The following is an 11,911-nucleotide window of genomic DNA, read 5'->3' as shown; positions in this document are numbered from 1 at the left end:
AAAATTGTAACGTCCATGTGTTTATTTCTGTTACACTGTAAAGTGATTTAATGTGTAGTGGCATTTCCATGCAATTTTATTTGGGAGGTCAAGATAGTTTTTAATAGCTTTAGTCATAGCTTTGGTTATTTTTTTTAACAATGTGCAGTGAAAGCCTTCAAAAACTGCAATCAACCTTACATTATAAACACAAGAGTTATTACCTTTTATTGACTAAAAGGCAACTACTCATCAGCAAGGAATCATTTATAAACGATAAAAAAACTGAGCAGTTTCAGACATTTTATCATTAAAGAAAAACAACACAATTTGATTACATTTCTTCAAAATTGCTTTTTATTGCCATTTTTTTCAAGCAAAAATTTTATGGATCATTTTTATATTAATGTAATTAAAAAAAGATAAAACTCAGGATCTTTTTCGTCCTTCTGTACAAGCAAGAAAACAATGTTGAGAAAGTACAAACATAAAACATTCGTTGCACAACACCGTAAAAAAAAGGAAAGAAAAAAGCAAAGCGTAAGAGTGGAAGCAAACACCTCAAATCTGGAGGTCCCTTCTGAAGCAAGCTCAACATTCACACTCACACACACACACACACACACACACTCACACAGCGCAGGATTTTAGCAGGTTTATTTCAGATACGCAGTGAGGCAGACTTTAATAGAACAAGCTCAACACTACCAATAATGTTTAGAGTTAGAATGCCAAATGAACACAGTCGCACATGAAGATGTGTGCACATGCAGTGCAGCGGTCCACTCCACGTTGGTCCAGTCTGTGCACCGTTCCGCTGACCATTTCCAGCTTCTTCCTTTTTGAGGTCAACTACAACCGAGAGGTTTTACCTCCCTTTTATAAACAAACTCTCCTGACATCACCTACTGACTGGTACAACTGAACAAGACAGAATCCAGAGCTTCGTTTATACTGATATCCTTTTAGTTTTCCAGGACTGAGATCAATACATCCATAAATGTGCAGAAGGAATATGAGCTGGGTACGACCGTTTTACAGTTAAAGATATGTTCCTAGTATCGTGCAAAAAGGATGAAAAGTTAGACTTGAAATAAAACAACATGATAAAATTAAAATTAAAACAGGACAAGATCAAATTGTAATAAATTTGGCCATTTTGACAGCTTCAGGGAAAACGATCTTCTCCATCTTGACTCAGGGCGGGTGGAAAGCCCAACCGTGAGCTGAGTTTTTGTTTTAGTCAGAATTCTGATCACATATTTTGATGTAATAAAAAATGAAACTGAAAATATACATAAAAACCAAACATTTAGGGCTAATTTTATTCCTAGTGAATAAATGATCCGGGTTTCTATGCTTTAGATTTGAAGAAATGGCAGCAAATTCGGACATCTGCTAGAAAACAATTAAATCTTCAATCAAAATGGACAAAGTGAATTTGGTGCAGAAATTCCAGCATATATAAAGAAGAAATATCGACCCCACACATGTGGTCTCTTCAGAATAAGAGCTGTCTGTTCCTACGAGTGTGGTTGAAACTCGACGTCTTACTTCTGATGCTGCTTTTCCACTTTTTTACTGAGTGCTGCCTTAAACTCTTCTTCGCCTTAAAGGATAAAGAAACTGATCAGACATGACTCACCGGACACCAGAAACGTCTGTACTTGGAGCAACCCTGAGTCTGTTCTGGGACCGTTCTCACATTTTTCCTGATGCACAGCTGCACCGCACACACCTGCTCCCAACACAACACCGGTCCCTTCAACTGGCCCAAGATCCTTCTGGTGGAAGACTCGCACACACAAACACACTCATACACACTCATGCACAGCTGATCTCTCGTTGTTGTTGGTGGAACTGTGCTGGCTTTTCTCCAGCTTGACATTTGTGGAATTGAAACCGTTGTCATGACAGAAAGTGTAAAGATGAAAGGAAAAGAGCTGAGCGGGTGACTGATGCTGCAGCCAGTGATGGGCTCACGCCCGACCCGACCGTCTCCCTCTGCTCACTTCTGAACCACTGGCGTCCTGTGATTGTCCAATCAGGAGTAGATGGTGATGACTTCACTTCCTCCGCCTCTGACCAACAGGACGCGTTCCAGCCCTTCGGTTAGAACCTCCAGGAACTCCATGTCTGGTTAGTAAGTCAACGAACATTTCGAACAGACTGATGTACATCCTCATTGTGACAGTGTTCAGGAAACTAATGCGTGAGCTGGCTAAGCTCAGCTCAACAGTAAGTCGTCGTCATGGTTACACCATCATCCATTCTAGTCCAGTTTAGAACTGGACCAATCCACCTTCTGTCTTAAACAGTGGTAAGAAAATAAAGAATTGATTTGTGAATTTTAAAAGCCATTTCATTTTATCTGTGTATTCCACGCGACCAGGAGGGGAGGCCTGGGGGCATCGGGACAGTATTTCTGGCCTTCCCGCCTTAAAAACACTTTCAGTCAACCAGCGTTTGATCAGCACTTAGCGTCAGCTCGTGGCCGTTGCTCGGTGAGCTTTTTTAGAGGACTGAACGTCTTTTGTGTTGAAAATTTACCCCGAAAACAAAAAAAGAATGGTGTCTTAGTCTCCACCTAGTATTGATGTACTTCTCTACATCAATTTAACAATCAACTAGCCAACAGCATCAACTGCAATGACAGAAATTCAACCCTCGTTCCAGCAAGAAGACGTGGAATTGTTAATGTCTGCAAAAGGTCTTGTTTTAGTTTGATGAGGAAAACGCAGATATCCAGAGGTGACTTGATATAAATGGAGAGGACGGTGTTAAATCAGTGTGTGATGTGCTCTCACATGAAAATGAAATCAAAGTAAAAGCGTACTGACAGTTTGTGACATTAGGAAACATCAAATCTTTTTTCACTGGCTGATTTACACCCTACTGGCCAACAGGTGGCTCTTTAAGACCCTTCTGCAGACCCCTTTCATTGCAGCTGGATTCTCTGGAGATTGAAAAGATCGGAAGCCATCTTGCTCTCAGCTGTTTCTGTCTCTAGACCAGGGGTGTTCAACCTGCGGCTCCGGAGCAGCAAGTGGCTCTCTGGACCTTCCACACGGCTAAAAATGCTAAAGAACGAACTCCTGTTTTTAATATACATACGTGGACAAAATTGTTGGTTTCCTTCGGTTAATGAAAGAAAAACTCACAATGTTCACAAAAATAACTTGAATCTGACAAAAGTAATAATAAATAAAAAAAAACTATTAAATTTAATCAGTGAAAGTCAGACGTTGCTTTTCAATCATGTTTCATCAGAATTATTTAAAAAATAAACTCATGAAACAGGCCTGGATAAAAATGATGGTTCCCTTAACTTAATATTTAGTTGAACAACCTTTTGAGGAAACCACTGCAATCCATCGATTCCTGTAACTGTTAATGAGACTTCTGCACCGCTCAGCAGGTATTTTGATCCACTCCTCATAAGCAAACTGCTCCAGTTGTCTCAGGTTTGAAGGAGCCTTTTCCAGACGCCATGTTTCAGCTCCTTCCAAAGATGTTAGGATTTAGTTCAGGGCTCATAGAAGCCACTTTAGAATAGTCCATGTTTTCCTCTTAGCCATTCTTGGTGTTTTTAGCTGTGTTTTGGGTTTTTGTCCTGTTGTAAGACCCATGACCTGCGACTGAGACCAAGCTTTCTGACACTGGCAGCACATTTCTCTCTAGAATCCTTGATAGTCTTGAGATTTCATTGTACCTGCACAGATTCCAGACACCCTGTACCAGACGCAGCAAAGCAGACCAGAACATAACAGAACCTCCTCCATGTTCCACAGTAGGGACGGTGTTCTTTTCTTCATATGCTTCATTTCTCCGTCTGGAAACATAGAGATGATGTGTCTTGGTAAAAAGTTCCATTTATGTCTCATCTGTCCATAGGACATTCTCCCAGAAGCTTTGTGGCTTGTCAGCATGTAGTTTGTCTTTTTTATGGTTTGTTTTTAACAATGGTTCCTTCTTGGTCGTCTCCCATTAAGTCCACTTTGGCTCAAACAAGGACGGATGCTGCGATCTGACACTGATGTTCCTTCAGCTTGAAGTTCACCTTTAATCTCTTTAGAAGTTTTTCTGGGCTCTTTTGTTACCGTTCGTATTATCCGTCTGTTTGATTTGTCATCAGTTTTCCTCCTGCGGCCACGTCCAGGGAGGTTGGCTACAGTCCCATGGATCTTACATTTCTGAATAATATGTGCAACTGTAGACACAGGAACATCAAGCTGCTTGGAGATGGTCTTATAGCCTTTACCTTTAACATGCTGGTCTATAATTTTCTTTCTAATCTCCTGAGACAAGTCTTTCTTTGCTTCCTCTGGTCCATGTTGAGTGTGGTACACACCATGTCACCAAACAGCACAGTGACCACCTGTAGCCTATATATAGACCCACTGACTGGTTACAAGCTTGTAGACACCTGTGATGCTAATTAGTGGACACACCTTGGATTAACACGTCCCTTTGGTCACATTATTTTCAGTCGTTTCTAGGGGTACCATCATTTTAGTCCAGGTCTGTTTCATGGGTTTATTTTTTTAAATAATTCTGTTGAAACATGGTTGAAAAGCAACGTCTGACTTTCACTGGTTAAATTTCATAGAATTTTTATTTATTATTACTTTTGTCAGATTCAAGATTTTCTTTCATTAACTGAAGGTTACCAACAATTTTGTCCACGTCTGCATATATAATACAGGAGTTCAAATGCAGGTTTTTAGTAAATTAATTTTCATTGAACAACTGCATTGAATTTCACAACATGACACTAAAAAAACAGTAAAATATTTTCTATTTTTTCTTCTCATTAGGTTGGAAACGATGGGCTTTTTTTTTACATAACTGTCCACATATATCTACATCCCATAAAAAAAGTCTGTCTATCCTCTTTTTGCAAAAGTTGTATGTTTTTCTTTATTTTAAAAGCAAAACATTAAAATTAAAATGTGGTTCCTCAAACAGTGGAAGTTTCCTATAGCAGATATTTATCAGAAATTATAAGTTGTCTTTTTTGAAGTCTCGTAATATTTGCAGATCTAAAGGAGTTTTATTTAGCTGGCTGAGGGAAGATGGCTCTTTGGATTGAAAAGGTTGCAGACCCCCGCTAGGCAAGTTCAATCCTCGAGTCCTGCAAGTTTTACAAGTTTCCCTTTTTTAATACACCTGATTCAAATGAATGAGTCACTGAGCAGGACTTGACAAGCTGTTGGATCCATTTAATTGTAAAGCAGGTGTGTCAGAGCAGGAAAACATCCAAAACCTAGACCGATCAGCGTCCAGCCTACGGTGTACTCTCCTGCTATGACAGCTACAGACATTGTAGGTGTGGTGACAGTTAGAGATGTGTCTTATCCATTAACTTGTTTTATCTGATGGCTTGAAGTTTGGTCAAAACGAAACAAATCCCTCAGCCACATACTTGCAAGGAACTTGGAAAATGTCCTTTCCAAACAGCTTCTGTGAAGGTCTTCCCTGATGGTTCTGTGAAACTAACTTAATACTTAACTTAAGGAGCCGATGTCAACTTAATCACAGAAACCTAGCACTTAGTTTCATTTCATTCCGTTACGAAGCTGACATCTGTACGATAGAAAAGTGATGTTAAAATCTAGAAATGAGCGTTTAAAAAAGAAAAAACTGAAGAATTTTGTTATTGCTGCGTGTTGTAAAAAAAGAGGAGCTTACTGATCCATTCCAGGTTCAGTAGGTCATCTTCGGCACATTTTACATGCACATACGAAGCTATTCAGGTTCAACAGAAATAAAGATTTGCTCCACACACACTAAGATTTTTCATCAGATTTAACCCTCAGCTCATCTGATCTTTACCAAGCAGCTGTCATAAACTCTAGAAACAGAGGGTTGGGGGTCTCTGTGAGACAAACGTATCCCATCTTTGGAGAACTTGCTAAAGCAGATTTTCATTAAAAGTTCTAGTAAATGTGATGCTAAGAAGATGTTAATAAGAGCAGAGCATAATATTTATAACCGAGCATCGTATTCACCGGTTACTAAATCTGCTTACAGACTCGTGTCCTGCTGTCATGGTTGGTGATGACACACTCGTGCTGGAGTTGATGCTGCATTTAGGCTGAACGTTGACTGGCTGAAAGTTAGTTTGAACCAGCAGTGGGACGACCACAGCATACACAAGCAAAAAGAAAAAACAAGGAAGTATGAAGGGCACAAACAACAGCTGGACTGGGCCAGGCTTCATTCAAGTTTCGCTCCACAACAAAAAGAATGAAATGACTTTGTTTAAGTTTCCGGTGGTAGCGGCACAGAGCAGCCCACAGCTCACACCGTTCCACCTGTTTCTGACAGCTTCCACGTGGCAGCAACAAGCTACAACTAGTAAACGTGCTTACCGAGCATGTCTCTAAGTTATAATCTAGGTCAGAGGTCTGCAGCCCATAGCTCCGTCACTGGCTCCAGAGAAAAGCTTATATTATGTAACTCTGCATGGACGGATTCATTTATGTTTATTTCCAGCAAAGCTGGTTTGCACATCCACTAGATTTGTGTCCAGAAATGTGCAAAGAATAACAGATGTAAGGTTGAAAGATATTTCCAACTAAACACAGAGTTTGCTGAGAAGTAGCGAGCTGGAGATGAATGGAAGAAGCCATTTCAGAGCTCAACAGGGCAAACTTTAAAAAGGCCCGACTACTGCTGCAGGTTTTCAGGAGAGTCTGGAGACAGTAAGGTCCTTCCCAAACACACACGAAACAGTCATTCATTAAAATATCACATCTATTCTTGGACTCCATCCCGGAGAGGACCATGAAAACCATGACTAGGCAAACTAAGTCCGCTCCGCAGACTCAAACACACGAGTCGAGCAATGTGGACGATGCTGGGCAGAAAGGGTGAAAAACACATTGTTTATAGTCTCTGCAGCTCTAAACTAAGTTAACTTGGAGGGTAGTAAAATGGCTCTTTCATTAGGGCACTGGCATACTTACTAACGAACAGCTGTGCTCTTCCTGTTTGCTGCTTCTGAGAACATTCTGCAGGTAAAAGTTTCTGATGTAAGGATACAGTTCTCATCTCCTTCAGTGTTCTTGGGGGGTCCTGGCATGTTGAGCAGCACAAGCCGGGCGTCGTGAGATTTGTTGACGATGACTTCGTTGAGTTTGACGGCGGTGTGCATCCTCCTGACGTTGGAGTGGTCCCTAAACGAAAACAGAGAGGTGTTGAGGTTCATCGTCAGGTGACGGCAGGGTGTGACCTTATCAGAGAGGAGTGTGTTCTCCCTCACGGCCGGATGCTCAGCATGTCTCTGAAGCCTTCGGGTGTGGAGCAGCCGGAGTGTGTTGCTCTGTAGTGTGAGGTCTTCTCTTTGGTCCAGGTCATCTGAACACGCCGGTGGTGCTCGGAGCTGCCGCCGCTCGCCGCTCTGTCTCGCTCGCCGCCGTCTGTGTCGTCGTCGTCGTCTGAGCCGATGCTCGTCAGACGCAGCATGGAGTTCCGGTCTTTCACCAGCTGGGCCTAGTTTGAACACACACACACACACACGTCCACTTTCATCTCATGCTCCTGTCAAGCCAACCTTTTTTTCTACCTTATGCCGTCTCCTAGCTCTCTAACACCGACCTCCTGACTCCTCCTACTCTTGTTTGTCTCTTTGTACCTTTCTGTCACTGCCTCCTCTGACGGTGTGTGACGTGTGTGACGTGTGGACTCCAGTACTTCTGTAGCTGGGGGAGAGATACACCTACAGACAACACAACATCACCTAACCTGCTAGTAATGAATCACATCTATTCTGCATCTACTCTAGCAGAAACACTGGAGCAAGGCTGGGTGGAGGGAGGCTAAATTTCCTAAAAAGACAGCAAGACCTGAGTGAAAAAGCATCTGAACATCAAGAGTGGAGAAGGAAAGGCTGATTAAAATAGAAAAAAAATAAAAAGGGGTGAGTTCTTTTAAATTAGCCAAATCAGAAAGAACAGATTTGACCCAGGTCAGTGTGTGTAATTACTAAATAGCTCTCTTTATTGAATCCTTCAGATAAAGAATTGATGTTTTCAACATTTTCATGCTGTAATATTTCAAGAAAAGAGAAAAAAAATAATAAACTAAACAAAGACGTCAATAGTAAAAAAAGAAAAAGCCCCCCAAAAACAAACACAAGTCGTCGTGTTTGTTACATCTATTTATTATTACTGGGAATGAGTAAGACTTTTTGGCTTTTCAGTTATTAGACGGTATGTCTTGAGAAACGATCATCTTCAGGTGGTTATTCTGAATCAACCAGCTGCTGGTAGTCATGTGTCACTGCCACCACAAGATGGCACTAACGCACTGAGCCGTTTGCCACCGGCCAGTTCTGGTACATCTGGTGAGCTTAGATACCAACGCTGCTTTAAAGCACCACTACTGAAAAGCAACAACGGCTAATCCAGCATCCGTCTAGCATCCTGTCTCTTCCTAAGCTCTCTCAAGTCAGTCCAACCTAACTGTCTTTTCTCTTGTTGTCACTTCCTCTCGTTCTTTTCCTGACTTTGTCCTCTTCAGTTGTTTTGCCTCATGCAGAACGGTGTGTTGATATCCAGCTGCTGCCATGTGACGCAGACGCAGCTGTAAGGTGATGCTCCAGGCTAGAAAAAGTTAGTGTCAGCCTCGGGTTGCTGCACGACAACGACGGATAAGCTAGCATGTCAACTTAGTCATTTATCAGAAAAGCACATATTTTATTTGTACTTTTTAAGCCGTTGCATGCAAAAGGTTTGAGGCAGTGCGACACTTGTAATTTTTTTCTCTTGACATGTACATCTATGTCAAATAAGATTAAGTACTAATCTTTTTTTAAAACAAACACTCTTTTTCTGAAGGGTTCCTCTAAGCTAAACTAAAGGGTTCCTCTAAGCTAAACTAAAGGGTTCCTCTAAGCTAAACTAAAGGGTTCCTCTAAGCTAAACTAAAGGGTTCCTCTAAGCTAAACTAAAGTGTTCCTCTAAGCTAAACTAAAGGGTTCCTCTAAGCTAAACTAAAGGGTTCCTCTAAGCTAAACTAAAGGGTTCCTCTAAGCTAAACTAAAGGGTTCCTCTAAGCTAAACTAAAGGGTTCCTCTAAGCTAAACTAAAGGGTTCCCTCTAAGCTAAACTAAAGGGTTCCTCTAAGCTAAACTGAAGGGTTCCTCTAAGCTAAACTAAAGGGTTCCTCTAAGCTAAACTAAAGGGTTCCTCTAAGCTAAACTAAAGGGTTCCTCTAAGCTAAACTAAAGGGTTCCTCTAAGCTAAACTAAAGGGTTCCTCTAAGCTAAACTAAAGGGTTCCTCTAAGCTAAACTAAAGGGTTCCCTCTAAGCTAAACTAAAGGGTTCCCTCTAAGCTAAACTAAAGGGTTCCTCTAAGCTAAACTGAAGGGTTCCTCTAAGCTAAACTAAAGGGTTCCTCTAAGCTAAACTAAAGGGTTCCTCTAAGCTAAACTAAAGTGTTCCTCTAAGCTAAACTGAAGGGTTCCTCTAAGCTAAACTAAAGGGTTCCTCTAAGCTAAACTAAAGGGTTCCTCTAAGCGAAACTAAAGGGTTCCTCTAAGCTAAACTAAAGGGTTCCTCTAAGCTAAACTAAAGGGTTCCTCTAAGCTAAACTAAAGGGTTCCTCTAAGCTAAACTAAAGTGTTCCTCTAAGCTAAACTAAAGGGTTCCTCTAAGCTAAACTAAAGGGTTCCTCTAAGCTAAACTAAAGGGTTCCTCTAAGCTAAACTAAAGGGTTCCTCTAAGCTAAACTAAAGGGTTCCTCTAAGCTAAACTAAAGGGTTCCCTCTAAGCTAAACTAAAGGGTTCCTCTAAGCTAAACTGAAGGGTTCCTCTAAGCTAAACTAAAGGGTTCCTCTAAGCTAAACTAAAGGGTTCCTCTAAGCTAAACTAAAGGGTTCCTCTAAGCTAAACTAAAGGGTTCCTCTAAGCTAAACTGAAGGGTTCCTCTAAGCTAAACTGAAGGGTTCCTCTAAGCTAAACTAAAGGGTTCCTCTAAGCTAAACTAAAGGGTTCCTCTAAGCGAAACTAAAGGGTTCCTCTAAGCGAAACTAAAGGGTTCCTCTAAGCTAAACTAAAGGGTTCCTCTAAGCTAAACTAAAGGGTTCCTCTAAGCTAAACTAAAGGGTTCCTCTAAACTAAACTAAAGGGTTCCTCTAAGCTAAACTAAAGGGTTCCTCTAAACTAAACTAAAGGGTTCCTCTAAGCTAAACTGAAGGGTTCCTCTAAGCTAAACTAAAGGGTTCCTCTAAGCTAAACTAAAGGGTTCCTCTAAGCTAAACTAAAGGGTTCCTCTAAACTAAACTAAAGGGTTCCTCTAAGCTAAACTGAAGGGTTCCTCTAAGCTAAACTAAAGGGTTCCTCTAAGCTAAACTAAAGGGTTCCTCTAAGCTAAACTGTGCTACTTCAGCTGCTGCTTTGTGACTATGTGAAGTGACACAAAGTGGACTTACATCATCAAAACTCCAGCGTACCCTCTGAGGAGACCAGTGCCAAAGGAAGATAACAATGATCAATGGAAGAAGCTGACATCAGACTTTCTTATTATATTATTATTTTCTTATTATGTTCCACACAGGTGTATTGTAAAGTTGCTCAGTTTCTACCCATGTCATCTTGGAGTGATTTTTTATTATACTTTATAAATTCCAGCTGGTAAACTCTTTGTATTTAAGCCATTCTAGGTACTAGGAGCAGTGAGCTGCCAGGCCAGATTCTGGTGCCCAGGGAGCAGCTGGGGGTTAAGTGTCTAGCTCAGGGGCCACAGTGGGGACTTGATCACAGGGTCTCCAGACCCATGCACACCTCTGCAACCAAAACACTACCACTGCCCCTTTAAGTCAAGCGTTTTCCTTTAAATCTCTCTGAAGAGACTGATATTTGGAAAGTATAAAGGAAAATAATAAGGATTTAAGAGCCCATTTACAGGATCTTTACCAGTATAATTCACATGAAGGATGCTTGTGATATCAGGCTTCGTCAGGATACACTTTCACCCAATCTGACTTAAGCCTGATGGATTTAGTTTCCCTCTAATTTTCAGCTAAATTTCTCTCTTTGTCATTTAATCTGAGACAATGTTTATTTTCTGTATTAAGGAAAAAACATTTTTAAAATTCCCACATCTTGCCATAAGCACAGACCTCACCTGATTCCTCGCTGCTCCACCTGCCTCTGGCCTACTGCTGCTGCTACCAGGGTTTCCCTGACAAAATGATACACGACATTGACAGACACAGATGTGTGTGTTACGGCTAATCTTGCATTGACTGACGTTTTAACCCATTATGACCAGGTGGGACCTATGTGCCGCGGGTCTTAATGAGTTAATAAACCTAAACTTAGCTAAGGGATTGTGGAATAAAAATGAGAACCCACCGCAGGAATGGCAGATGTAATTTGAGGTTGGGGACAACCTGATGGCCAAATGGATGATTTCATGTCTGCTTGCATGTGAGGACGGTAAGAAATATGTTTTTCATGCTGACTACAAATGTGCTTGATTTCATCTCCCACTCTGAAAATAAAAACCAGCAAACAAACCAGTTTTAACCGCGTCGTGGGTAAAATAAACGGCGACAGCAGAGCAGGTAGTCAGCTAGATTTTACTGCAGAGCTGGAAATAAAGTTGAAAAACGAAGATTAAAGCAAGACTTCAGCTTACAACCTCTGTGTTAGGTGAGTGGAACAAGTTAGGGGTTGTTTCCACCTTTAAGTTTTGAGACTTTATTTCTGTTCTGCATTCATAAAACAAAGTAAATATAATTACTTTGTACTGACTTTTACCTTTTGGTTGATCAAAATTAATTCCATGTTAACTATAAGGAAGTTGGTCATTTCTTTCAATGATGCGAAAACTGACAGTCTGGTGCCTCTTTATCACTACTGCAGTTTGTTGCTCTAAATAAACAGCCTGTATGCTACCTGATACACACCAGAGGTCTGC

The 11,911-nt window shown here is 41.0% G+C and overlaps 1 protein-coding gene across 5 annotated transcripts in view; it reads right to left on the bottom strand.

Annotated features, from left to right (window-relative positions):
- Positions 1–824: 824 nt before the first annotated feature.
- LOC121640835 (solute carrier family 12 member 6-like) overlaps positions 825–11,911 on the bottom strand; it is a 32,910-nt gene continuing 21,823 nt past the window's right edge. Inside the window, exons 23-27 of one of the 5 annotated variants that reach the window (XR_006010583.1) lie at positions 11,114–11,170; positions 7,247–7,476; positions 7,027–7,160; positions 902–2,115; positions 825–869 (exon numbers count right to left, since the gene is read on the bottom strand). Coding sequence is in view for 3 of the 5 variants with exons in the window: in XM_041986724.1 (XP_041842658.1) it covers positions 2,024–2,115; positions 7,027–7,160; positions 7,247–7,476; positions 11,114–11,170 (513 nt within the window). In the remaining 2 variants the exon portion in view is untranslated. Of the gene's footprint in view, positions 2,116–3,795; positions 3,812–6,950; positions 7,161–7,246; positions 7,477–7,581; positions 7,703–11,113; positions 11,171–11,911 lie in introns of those variants that run through there. The other 4 variants (XR_006010584.1, XM_041986724.1, XM_041986725.1 and 1 more) reach the window with 4 other exon arrangements.

The sequence above is a fragment of the Melanotaenia boesemani genome, chromosome 5, assembly GCF_017639745.1.
Source record: "Melanotaenia boesemani isolate fMelBoe1 chromosome 5, fMelBoe1.pri, whole genome shotgun sequence".
Lineage (NCBI taxonomy): Eukaryota > Metazoa > Chordata > Actinopteri > Atheriniformes > Melanotaeniidae > Melanotaenia > Melanotaenia boesemani.
Note: the sequence above shows the minus strand (reverse complement) of the source record. Positions and strands in the feature narration are given on the sequence as shown.